Genomic DNA, 12,154 nt, shown 5'->3' on the forward strand with positions numbered 1-12,154 from the left:
CGGGCGCTCTCGTTTTCTGTTAGAATTTGGTAAAGAAAAAAATGTTATTTACCAGCTTAAGGTCGGTCTGTATGGTGCAATACACTGACCTCGGCCCAGAGGGCCTCAGTCAGTACTTTTCAAGACCTCGGTCATGGTATTTCACGATACGGACCTCCCAGCTGGTAAATAACATATATTTATTCTATCCATCTTCACTGGATATGAGCAATCGCGTGCTCTGATTTGGCTACTCTGCTACTAGGCTATCGACTTATATACCATGAGTAGAAAAAAACTAAATGGCAGAGCGTGTTGCTGAACCAACCAAGGGTGAAATAAAAACTACTCGAGAACAAAAACCCCAAAAAATATCAAAATATGGAATAAGAGTATTTTGATGGAAATTTTTTTTTTTAAGACTTATTATAGCATTTTTCACAAATTGCTCCTGTCGTTTTGCCTGTTTGTTTACATTCTAAGCAGAAATGATTTTGTTGGATGTTTTGTATGAAGTTTTTATTTATTGAATTTGCAAAAAAATAAAAATGCTCTTTTTCTCAAAAGTCAGTGAAGGTGGATACAAGTTATTCCACTCGATCTGATTGTACATGACCTATAGTCAACTCGGCGCTATGCACCTCGTCCGCTATCAGCTCATGTACGACTTAATTTCATGGAATAACTGTTAATTATTACAATGTCTTTAAACACATTGGAGTAGAGAGCCATGTTCACCCTGTTAAGGTCAAATAGAGTGATTAGATTAGATGTTTCCTCCATTTTGAATGTTCAGTACTGCATTTAGTAGTTAATTTACTTTGTAGAATCTTAGGTGGGGTTTACATTAGACCGTATCAGTGGATCATCAGATTAACGTTTTTAAAACGATTAGTGTGCACACAGCAACACTAATACACGGATACGCTCGGCTCCGCAGGCATCCGGCGCTCCAAATCACTCCGCCCTGAACAGCGAGTGCCCTCTGGAGGGTGCGCACTCCGGCCCTGCGCAGCTCACAGAGCGCGCGAGTAAAGCACACGAGCAGTGATTCGGTACTGAGCCGCTGTGTGTGTGATCCCAGCGCATATCACTTACCACTTGCAAGTGGAAGGATGGCAAGCCTAAAGACAATCATAACTACACAATGGGCAGTATTTGCAGTATTTTCATATTTTTATACTCTTTAATGAAAGGTGATACAAGGCGGAAGTCCGCGCCGTTTTTCAGCAGTCGCGTCACATGACCAACGCCAGCGAATCGGGAAGGTGGATGTCACAGTGACGTTGTCCAATGACGACGCCAGCTAGAGCTCAGCACAGCGTATCCGCGTATTCTCAATGTTTACACAGCACTGGTCCAGACACGATCTAGATTGAATACGTGGACCCTGGCGGATTCCCGTTTCCAGGCGTTTTAATGTAAACGGACAGTGCATCCGCGAAGAAAACGAGACAGATACGGTCTAATGTAAACTTGGCCATAGTGTTCTGTATTTCCATGGTGGAGAATTTTTCCTGTCCATAATCAAAACAAGAAAAACGGGGCATTTGCTTAAACATTTTCAATTTCAGCTGAATATATATGCGTGCTGAACAATGCAGCGCAACTGTAGTTTTTGATTGCTTCTCTTTCCAGTTGCATCAGTCCCGACTTCAGCAGCAGCAGTTCGCACAGTTTCAGCAACTCCAGCAGCAGGCTCATGCCCAGGCTCAGTCCATTCAACAGCAGCAGCAGCAGCTTCAGCAAGCTCAGGCTCAACCAGGTCAGATGCCCCCACATTCCCAGCCTCCGCCGCAGATTCTTGTGCCCCAGTCATTGCCTGGTCAGATGCCCCCCGGGCAGCACCCACCCATTGGTACCATGAGCCAGCAGTTGAAGATTCAGCAGGCCCAGCAGGCCCAACAAGCTCTCCAGGTGAGGATTACCACCAGTCACACTGCAACATACAATGTATGATTTGATCAATGCTAAAGTGTGTTTTATTGAAATACTTGCACAGGCCTAATTATGGTGGAAGTTATTTGGTAATGCTGCTTTAAATATTTGTGAACAGTCACAGTTGTCATGTCTCACCTTGTATAGACATGTCAGTTTGCAGCAATGTGTCTCGCACAACAAAATCAAAAATACACGTTTTGCAGGATGTAACGTACTAAGATGGAATACAGTAGTGAAATTAAATTGCTTTTTGTGCCAGTTATCATGAATGCAGGGTTGAATGCTTGGTCCATTCATGTATAACTGTAGATAACGCAGAAGAGTGCTTCCACGACTCTGCGTGAAGAGCCGCTGCATCTGGGCATCGCATTGCATAGTCCACTAAAACTAGGACAAAGCGATGTCCTTGTGCCATCTTTATCCCCCGCTGGCCGAAAGGCCCGAAGGGGGGGGATTGTGTCGTGCCCATCCATTCTGGGAAGGGTACTCACTTTCTGAAATCAACTCCTCTCACAATTTTTGGAGGAATTTCACAAAACTTGGCAGGATTCTTTGTTGTATGTCAGTAATACGCATATTGTAATTTCGTTAAATTGGGTCACATTTTACCGGAGTTACAGCCCTTGATTAACAAAATTATACTATGACAATTTAATGAGGTGTGTTTTCCTTCTGAAATCAACTCCTCTCTCAATTTTTGGACGAATTTTATGAAACTTGGCAAAAGGCATTATGTCAAGTCAGTAGTACGTATTTACAGTTTGGTCGCATTTTCCCAGAGTTGCGGCCCTTGATTAACACCTTGTACTTTGACAATTTCATGAAGGTGTGCTTGGCTTCTGACATCAACTCCTCTCAGAATTTTTGGACGGATTTCTCGAAGCTTGGCAAAAGGCCTTGTTGTATGACGGTAATACGCATGTTTAATTTGGGCAAATTTTACCAGAGTTATGCCCTTGATTATTAACAAACTTGTATTTTGGCAATTTCATCCAAGTGTGCTTGCTTTCTGAAATCAACTTCCCTCACAATTATTTTTTATTTTTTTAAATTCCCTGCCGGCTGAAAGGCCCGAAGCGGGATTATGTCGTGGTGATGTCCGTCCTGGGAAAGGTACTCACCTTCTGAAATCAACTCCTCTCGCAATTATGGAGGAATTTTGTGAAACTTGGCAAGATTCTTTGCTACATGTCGGTAATGCGCATGTTGCAATTTTGTTAAATTGGGTCACATTTTACCAGAGTTACAGCCCTTGATTAACAAAATTATACTTTGCCAATTTCATGAGGGTGCGTGTTCCTTCTGAAATAAACTTCTCTCTGTTTTTGGACGGATTTCTCGAAGCTTGGCAAAAGGCTTTGTTGTATGATGGTTATACGCATGTTTAATTTGGGCAAATTTTACGAGTTATGCCCTTGATTATTAACAAACTTGTACTTTGGCAGTTTCATAAAGGCTTGCTTTCTGAAATCAACTTCCCTCACAATTTTTGGAGGAATTTCATGTAATTTGGCAAGTTTAAAAAAAAAAAAACTTTTCTTTTATTTATTTATTATCCCCTGCTGACCGAAGGGGAATTATGTCATGGCGATGTCCATCACCTTCTGAAATTGACTCCGCTCCCAATTTTTGGAGGAATTTCATGAAACTTGGCAGAATTCTTTGTTCTAAGTCAGTAATATGTATATTGCAATTTCGTTCAATTCCGTCAAATTTTACCAGAGTTATGGCATAGTTGCCAGCGGGGGATATTGTGTTCTCAGAGCACTCTTGTTTATAATGGTCTGAGTCATTCCTTGCCAGACGTTTCGAAAAGGACCTCGATCAATGGAAGGAGGCACAATTTGCATTTTTGGGCTGGTTGGTGGCTGATCTTTGTGACATGACGCAAATTACTATGAGTGCCTGGCCAATAGAAATGGGCCATCAGATGGCTTAGTGTTTCATCCTGCCCCAAATTCCCAAGCATGGGATTAAGCTGAGCCACATGGAACAGCATTTCCCTATGGCTGACCAGGGATTTATGACCTCACTAAGTGGAGAGGTTTCCATGATAGCATCTGGTACCTCCTTACGGGTATCGGCACCACGTTAGAACCGGTAGGTGGGAAGGTGGTCAGGAGACAGGCAGACTTTTTGACGGCGCTGCAGGGTTCATTTTAGATCTTCAAAAGGTGTGTTTTGGCATGTTCTCAACAATTCAACTAGAAAAACAAAATGAAACACAGTCCCAATATTTTTGGGGCTTTTGCATTCATCAAATTTCAGTCAGATTTTCCAGGAAGCAAAACACACATGATGTTTAAGCATCCATTGGGCTAGCGCAGTGGAAAATGGCTTCTGAAAAATTCATAGGAAGGTGAGACCCCTTAGTCCTGCTATTGGAGAACAGAAGCTTTTGCTATATGGATGTAAAGGATGTCTTGAAGACCCAACTGGTGGGGTGCGAATAAGTCCACGCTAGTGGTTGCATGACCTGTACATTTTTACTATCTGACCAGTAATTAAAAAAAAAATTTTGAATAGTCATTTTTTCCCTAGTTATCGCATAAACCGATTCAGAAAAGTGTTATTTAAACTTGGTGCAGTTAAGTACTGAGATAAACAAAAAGAACACCTCAAACCACATTTCAATTAACAGCGTCACACAGGCTGGGTTGGATTATGTTGACCGAGCATACACTCCTGATCGAACACTAACCTGCCTGAGTGGGATTGTATATACCCTCTGCACTGACGTCACATTTGTGACGAGTCATGGAATCCACGGACGCATGTCGGCTGAAACGAATCCGAGAAAATCGCAAAAGAAGCATTAAATTTCGAAAAAAAAAGCGCTTCTTTTGTGATTTTCTCGGATTCGTTTCAGCCGACGTGTCCGTGGATTCCATGACTCGTCACATTTACGTTAACAACCATCGCTAACCTAGACCTGGGGGACACGCGAACTTGTCTGGCGTCTGCTGCTGTTGTCTGAAGAAAACTACAGCTAAAAAAAAGCTCTACTACCGGATTACTTGGATAATCTTAGTCAGAAAGAAGCGAAGGATAGATAAACGTGGAAATTAGTGTTTTTTTTTGTACGGATCATAACCACTGATAAATTCCTCGAAACGACTGGAATGACTGTGCAGATTTGTGGTCTAGCGTTAGGATTAGCTACATATATTAGAATATACCTTCTTTGTCCCCGAAGGGTCCCGACATGGAAGAACGGTTCTAATAATAAAAAAAAAACTACAAAAGCAAGAAAACCACCTTTTGTGTAAAGAATTTTTCAGCTTTTGGGAACAGAATGTTGCGAAAGCCAAAGTGTTTACTCTCAAAGGACTCTGACCTGAACTGTGGGCTAGATGGTGTTCTCGGCCCTCCGTGACTCAGCAACCCCAAGGACATCTAGTTACAGAGCTGTTTGCACTCTATCATTTCTGCAGCGATGCTTCTTATTGTTAAAACAATATCTGAAGTGTTATTTGTAAAATAACAAAATATCTTGCTCTAGACTTTCAAACAATATTGTAAGATTTTATTTTAATTTTACCCAATAGTGTATGGTACAATAATTACAAACACTAACAATCAGCGCATTCCAGTTGTAGTTGTAGTCATACAGTAACTATAATCACCCTTGCAATAATAATTTCAATAAACGGTTAATGTTCAGTTCCCTCTTCATTTATTCTTGATTCAAAAAGCACAACTGTTGCCCCTTTTCCACCAAAGCAGTTCCAGGGCTGGTTCGGGGCCAGTGCTTAGTTTGGAACCGTGTTTTCTGTTTCCACTGACAAAGAACTGGCTCTGGGGCCAGAAAAACTGGTTCCAGGCTAGCACCAACTCTCTGCTGGGCCAGAGGAAAGAAATCACTTACGTCAGTGGGGGGAGTTGTTAAGACGAACAACAATAACAAGACCGCGAAAGATCGCCATTTTTAAGCGCCGAGAAGCAGCAGCTGTACAAACGCAAAGTCATCCATTATTATTATTGTTGTTGTTGTTGCTGCTGCTGCTTCTTCCGTGTTTTGTTTTTGCTTTGATATTCGCACCAAGGTTTATGCAAACGTAGCGACGTAACTGACGTATACAGCGATGTAATGACGTGGCTTCCCTTAGCACCGCGAGCTATGGAAAAGCAAACTGGTTCTCAGCTGGCTCGCAAGTTGAACGAGTTGTGAACCAGCACCAGCCCTGGCCCCGAACCAGCCCTGGAACTGATTTGGTGGAAAAGGGGTATGAGTCACACAGGTTGATCAGTGTGTAACGGACAGTCACCATTTTATCCAAAATAGGTTTTCCTGCCGTAGTCGATTTATTTCCGTGTCACATGCATGCAGCTGTTGGAAAGTTCAGTCTGTGTGTTTTTTCAGGCTTGGCTCTTCTCATCGTATTCTCTTTAACCACTCGTTTCTTCGTTGTTCTTGAAACATTTGCTTCTCTTTAACGTATTTGAACAACCAAAAACAGCACAAAAAATGAACCATATTTGAGGACAGATTAACCCCTGCTTACACGAAAGACAGTGTCCGTCTGACCCCCCCCACCCCCAGGTGTAATTATCATGTGATGCGTGACATCATGCGCAGGGGGTCTATAGTGATGTGCAACACGTTGGTAATGAATGCACTTATTTCACATATCGCTACTCATGGCAGAATTCACTAAAACTTTAATGTTCAACCATGGCGACACTTTTTTTTTTTTCCCTTGACCATTTCTCCCAGCCATTATTTAATAAAGTTGTCACTTTATTTTCTAGTAGTTACTTTATGCAGTTGTTGTAGTTTCAATAAGGTGTTCCTAGCAACACAGTATTTGATATTACTGTTTTACACTTAAAGATGTGCCTAATTTTTCTTCCAATCTAAATGATCTTTCTTACGCGTTTCTTGACCTTCTGCTTGCTGGCTTGCGTGTGCATTTTGTATATGTGCGTCTGAATAGGCGAGGGTCTTTCAGCAACAGCAGCAGCAGCAGCAGCAGCAACAACAACAGCAACAACAACAGCAGCAGCAGCAACAACAGCAGCAGTCGCAGCAGCAGCAAGTCCAACAAGCCCAGCAGCAGGCGGCGGCGGCGGCAGCAGCAGCAGCTCAGGCCCAGCTTGTGACTGTGTCTGGCCCGGTAAGAGCTGTGCAAGCTGTAACGGCCACATGGGAAATGAATGAATGAATGGATTGAGCCTGGAGTGAATTGAATGCATGCCTACTGAGTGAACATTAATATTAATACTTAATGGATTGTTTTCTTTTGGTTGTCGACCCACTGAATTCTCACAAAGCCAGCAAGGAAAAACAATTAGTCACATGACGATAGGGTTCGAATTTATTTCCAGTTTTAAGTAGGAAAATGGTTGAAGGGCCAGTGAAATTCCCACGCTTCACATTACGAGCCTGTGATCTGATGCATTTCCACCATGGTTTTAAGAATGTTCCAGTCTCCTCAGATTTTAAAAAAAAAATTTGTAATTGCTTATTATTATATTAACGTGGGGCAATAATTCTCTAAAACATGTTTGGCCAATCAGTGATGCAAGTTCTGCCCCAATGTTTACTGTGTATTTTTCGCATCATGATGATGTTTTAAAACATAGGTTCTCAAAGTGCGGCCCGCGGGCCATTGGCGGCCCGCGATAGCATCTGATAATATCTATAAAACTGTTAAAACTGTACATTGCTTTGAAAGAATGAATCTCCGTTTAGTGGTGTTTAGCGGCATCTATAGGCATAAGCGGTAATTACAGGTGTGGTCCGACCGATCGCACTTGACCTCACTCCCAGAAGGCCATCAACGGTTGTGTGGAGATGGTGGAGCGAGAGCCAGAGCGGGAGCCGGGCCCCTCAAGAAAAAAACGTAATGTTAGCGAGGAGAAAAGTAGCCTGGGCTCGCCCATCCTAAGCGTGACGCAACACGAGGGCCTGTTGCGAGCTTAGTCTGGCCAGGCAAGCTATCTACAGCTCTTCCAAGCTCCCGAAAAATCGGGAGCCAATCAACTTTGAGCATCTCCAACGGCCCTGGGTAGAGGCGTGTTCAAGGCACTGACATAGTAGAACTGCGACCGGAAGCCATAGATTGTTTACAGAATCTATGCCGGAAGCGCTTCATTCACTAGAAACATTACGAACATGGAGCAGCGGCAAGCCTTTGACACAGCGGTAGATGCTGTATTGAAAGCATTCAACGGGAAGTTCTCATTGAAAACGGAGCAAAGAGCAGCCCTGGAGGTATTTATCTTCTTCCTGTTACTCAAGCAGTTTCCGTCGCGTCACGTACGTCAGAGGAAAGAGTGATGTGATTGGTTTAAGCTTCATCACAACCTTTTCTGGCTTCGACCAGTAGCAAACTAAGGCATTTCAGGGAGGCGGGTCAACGGTTGGGAAACGGTTGGGCTTAATATCTTTGCCAGACCAAATGCTTGCAGAGCTTTGAAGTCGCGTTAGCCAGACTAGGAAAAAAGGCAGTTTCAAGATAAATGGACAAACGATTACTTTGTCGAACCTCATGGGTCGGATAAAGTCGCTTGTCTGATCTGCAGGCAGGTAATAGCAGTGCGCAAGGAATTCAATATAAAACGGCATTATGATACCAAACATAAAGCCTGCGATAAATTCAGTGGCAAGGAGCGCACCAGTAAGCTTGAACAACTTAAGAGGCTACACTGCACAGTAATGGCCGTTTCCACTACCCTTTTTCAGCTCACTTCAGCCCGACACGGCTCCCGTTTCGACTACCAAAAAACAGCACGACTCGGCTCACTTCAGCCCTGCTTAGCCCCTAAAACTCGCACCGTTTTGGAGTGGGGCTGAAGCGAGCCAAAGCGAGCCGAGTGAGGCTGGGGGCGTGAGCAGACACTCCCCTGTGCACTGATTGGTGAGGAGGAGTGTCCTCACATGCCCACACACGCCCCGCGAGCACGCTGGGATCTGTAAACACCGTAAACCCGGAAGAAGAAGAATTACGAATTACGAGAATTTCTGAAGCCTTATGCGCTCGCCTCATCTATACGCTCTTGCCAGTATCTGTTGGCGTTGTCGGTGACAACAAGCCACAGCACCAAGACCAGCAACACTAACGACTCCATGTCCTCCATGTTTATTGTTTACTATCCGGGTCGTGAGACTACCGCTTAAAAGCTCACTGATGTCACTGTTTGCGCTGCTTAACGACATCACGTGACGTCCACCCACTTTCGCTAACTCCACCCAATGTGTCCACCCACTTCCAGCCAGCACGGTTCAGCGCGGTTGTAGTCGAAATGCAACTCCAACAGCCCCACTCAGCTCGACTCAGCCCAACTCAGCACGGCACGGCTCAGCTCGACTCAGCCGCGTTTGTAGTGGAAAAGCGGCATAAGCTTCTATTTTAAAAGTTTCTTCCCCCCCCCGTTCTGTGTCTGTCTGTCTCTCTCTCCCTGTCAGGTTTTCCCTGTGGTGCTTTGGTAGCTGGAATTGCCCCTGAATAAGGCGTATGCTGATAAGAAGCAAGGCGCACTAAGACTGTTCTAAGTAAGTTTGTACTTGAAATGGACTGCACACAGGACTAGTAGTTAGTTAGTTAAACCCTTTGCCCCAAGTGGGGCATAGGTCGCTGACGAGAGAACGCCACTTCATCCTGTCCTGGGCCACCATTTCCAATTGTCCCCACGAATAACCCGCCTGTTGTGCTTCTTGGACAGTTGATCTCGTCCGCGAACCAGCTTCCTGATGGCTTTCACTAGCACGCTTCATATTCAATCCTGCCCGATTGCCTACTTCTCCCAGAACCTGGTTTCCATAAGTATTCCCTCTTAGCGTTTCTGTAACTTTTTTTGTTTTTATGTATGGGGTAGTTAGCCCTATGACAACCCTTTTAACTTCCTGGAGAGGTGGATCGCGCTTCGTCTGGCCTCTACCCTTTGACCTGTCTGGCATGGGTGGCCCTACCAGGAGCACAAGGCTCCTGCCAGCATAGCTCTCCGGGTCGAGGAGACACGCAAGCCCCTCAACCACAACAAGGTAGCGATCCGCTAAGGACTGTTATAACACAGGACTGTTATATCCCAAATTTGTCTGTTGAGGGTAGAGAACCCCAGGGATTTTGTGTGCATTGCAATTTTTCTCAAGATTTTCACAAGTTTTGCCAGGTTTAGCCTCAGTTTTGAATTAAAATGTGTTTATTGCAATAAATGTAAACTGCAGAGATGCAACCTGGTCATTAAAATGATTACAAATGGGATTTTTTTTTTTTCTCCCCCCACCCCTTTGGCAGCCCTCAGTTCAATGTTGGGTCCCTAAATTGGCCCTCACTTATCAAAACTTTGAGAACCCCTGTTTTAAAGTCTTTTCTTAATATCGATTTACCATGTAACACGAGCTTCAATAGGAGGAAGTTAAAAAAAAAAAAAGGTTTCTGAAACTAAAAAGGATTCCTTTGGTGGAAATGCATCTATTAGTTAATAACCTTCCTGGTGAGGAGGAGGGGGAGCCTGTAGAAAAGACGCTCAACAAAAGATCTTTTCTATTTCCCAAATCTTAAAACTAACTCATTGAGGGGCCTCTTGTACTGTCCCCCTGTGTGTTTGTGTCTTTCTCGAGGGAATGCTAGCATTCATGTCTCTCATATTGCAGTTATTTATAATTGTTCCACATGTGTGCCTCCAGTCGCGCGTGTATACACACACACACACACACACACACACACACACACACACACACACGCCTGATGTATAGTATTACACAAGAAGAGGTTAAAAAGTTTGAGCTTGAGAGGGGTCTTTTTATTTTCTTTTGCCTTGCTTTCTGTGACTAACAAAGTGACTGCATGCTCTGCTTCTTTTGAATCACTGCATACATGTGCTTGAGTTTATTAACCATTCGATATAACTGCTATGATAGTTCTGCTTTTGTTCGTCTTCCTTTTAAGTAAGGAATAAAACACTTGCTGTGTTGCTGTTCTAGTAAAATAATGAGTGACTGGCAGGTGACGGACCCACAAAAGAGTAGTCGCTGTTCCCACCACGCTGTTAATCGTTTCCCTTAACAGCACATCCCACTGTGTTTTATTCCTCTTATACCACAGTGATTTTGATCAACGTTAGTTTTTATTCGTCAATGAACAGCACGCCTTGCTATTGAGTCCACTGACAGTTACATTTAACGTTGTTGAAATGTCTGTGAAACAAGTTCCTTTTATCCCTTTATACACATCACAGGAGCGATTAACAGTTGTTCCTTCACCAGCTTTTTTTCTTCCCCCCTTGTTTAATAAGGCAGAAAAAAATGCAGCTTTTTGTCATGTTTATTGAGAAATTGCAAGTAGGTCCTGAAGACTTTCTCAAATTGGAGAACTTAAATTTATCGCTTTACCTCTCACTGTTAGAAAGCGCTGATACTGGAGACTCCTTCCATAACTGTTCAGTAAACATCTCCTTACAGAAAACTTCACCATATCAGTGATTTTTTTTTTTTTTAAACAAGGTTTTTTTTTCTTCTCCATATTTATGTGCACAGTCCATCATACAAGTTGCTGTGAATTAGCCGTTCGTATTGCTGGGTTTCACGTGACGTCACATCCGCCTCATTAGTTATTCAAAACTTTAGCTGGTGGTCAACCGAAGCTCAGCTGACAAAGCGTTTGTATGGAGAAGGTGCATTGCTCGCATGAAAAATGCCTTACGCTTGCGTTGTTTTAGGTTCGAATCGATCAAACCGTGAAACTAATAAAAGTTTCTTTAGGGTTCCCCGTGAACTAATAAAAAAAGGGTGAACGGACACAGGATTTCACAAAAATACATCGAGAAAGGTGGCTTTTGAACCTCTGACTGAAATCGAAGGGAGCCGAGTTGAAGCACGCTCGAGTTTGCAGCGATCACTTGGTGAAAGGTTTGTATCTCCCTCTCAGCTACGTCCTTAGTGTTTTTCCCAGGTGCTTTTCTCGCTGTGTCGTTATTTTACGGTACTTTATTTTTTTTTTTTAATTTAGTCACGAAGCGCTAAAGTCCCCAGCTGTTTCTTTGTTTACGCCACACAAAGTCCATATGCATGAAGGCCGCAACAAAATTCTTCCCCAGCCGTACAGTTACAATGCGCCGTGATCACTTCTCTGTCTTGTTTAACTAATGCTGTGTTCACACTTATACCGGTACGATAGTGGTATAACTGTATCGATGCAAAGTATACCGGTACAGTTTAGTGCATCTGTCCACACTAGCGAGAAATGTTTGCGGTTTTCATTCACGGAAGTTGAAATGCGCGTATGTGAAA

General features: G+C 43.4%; 1 protein-coding gene across 2 annotated transcripts in view; it reads left to right on the plus strand.

Moving 5' to 3' along the window:
* med15 (mediator complex subunit 15) overlaps positions 1-12,154 on the plus strand; it is a 72,151-nt gene that overhangs the window by 26,572 nt on the left and 33,425 nt on the right. For both annotated transcript variants that reach the window (XM_060935980.1, XM_060935979.1), the window contains exons 7-8: positions 1,618-1,896; positions 6,858-7,037. In XM_060935980.1, the coding sequence (XP_060791963.1) occupies positions 1,618-1,896; positions 6,858-7,037 (459 nt within the window). The remainder of the gene's footprint in view (positions 1-1,617; positions 1,897-6,857; positions 7,038-12,154) is intronic.

This window comes from Neoarius graeffei, chromosome 12 (genome assembly GCF_027579695.1).
Source record: "Neoarius graeffei isolate fNeoGra1 chromosome 12, fNeoGra1.pri, whole genome shotgun sequence".
In the NCBI taxonomy this organism is placed as follows: domain Eukaryota; kingdom Metazoa; phylum Chordata; class Actinopteri; order Siluriformes; family Ariidae; genus Neoarius; species Neoarius graeffei.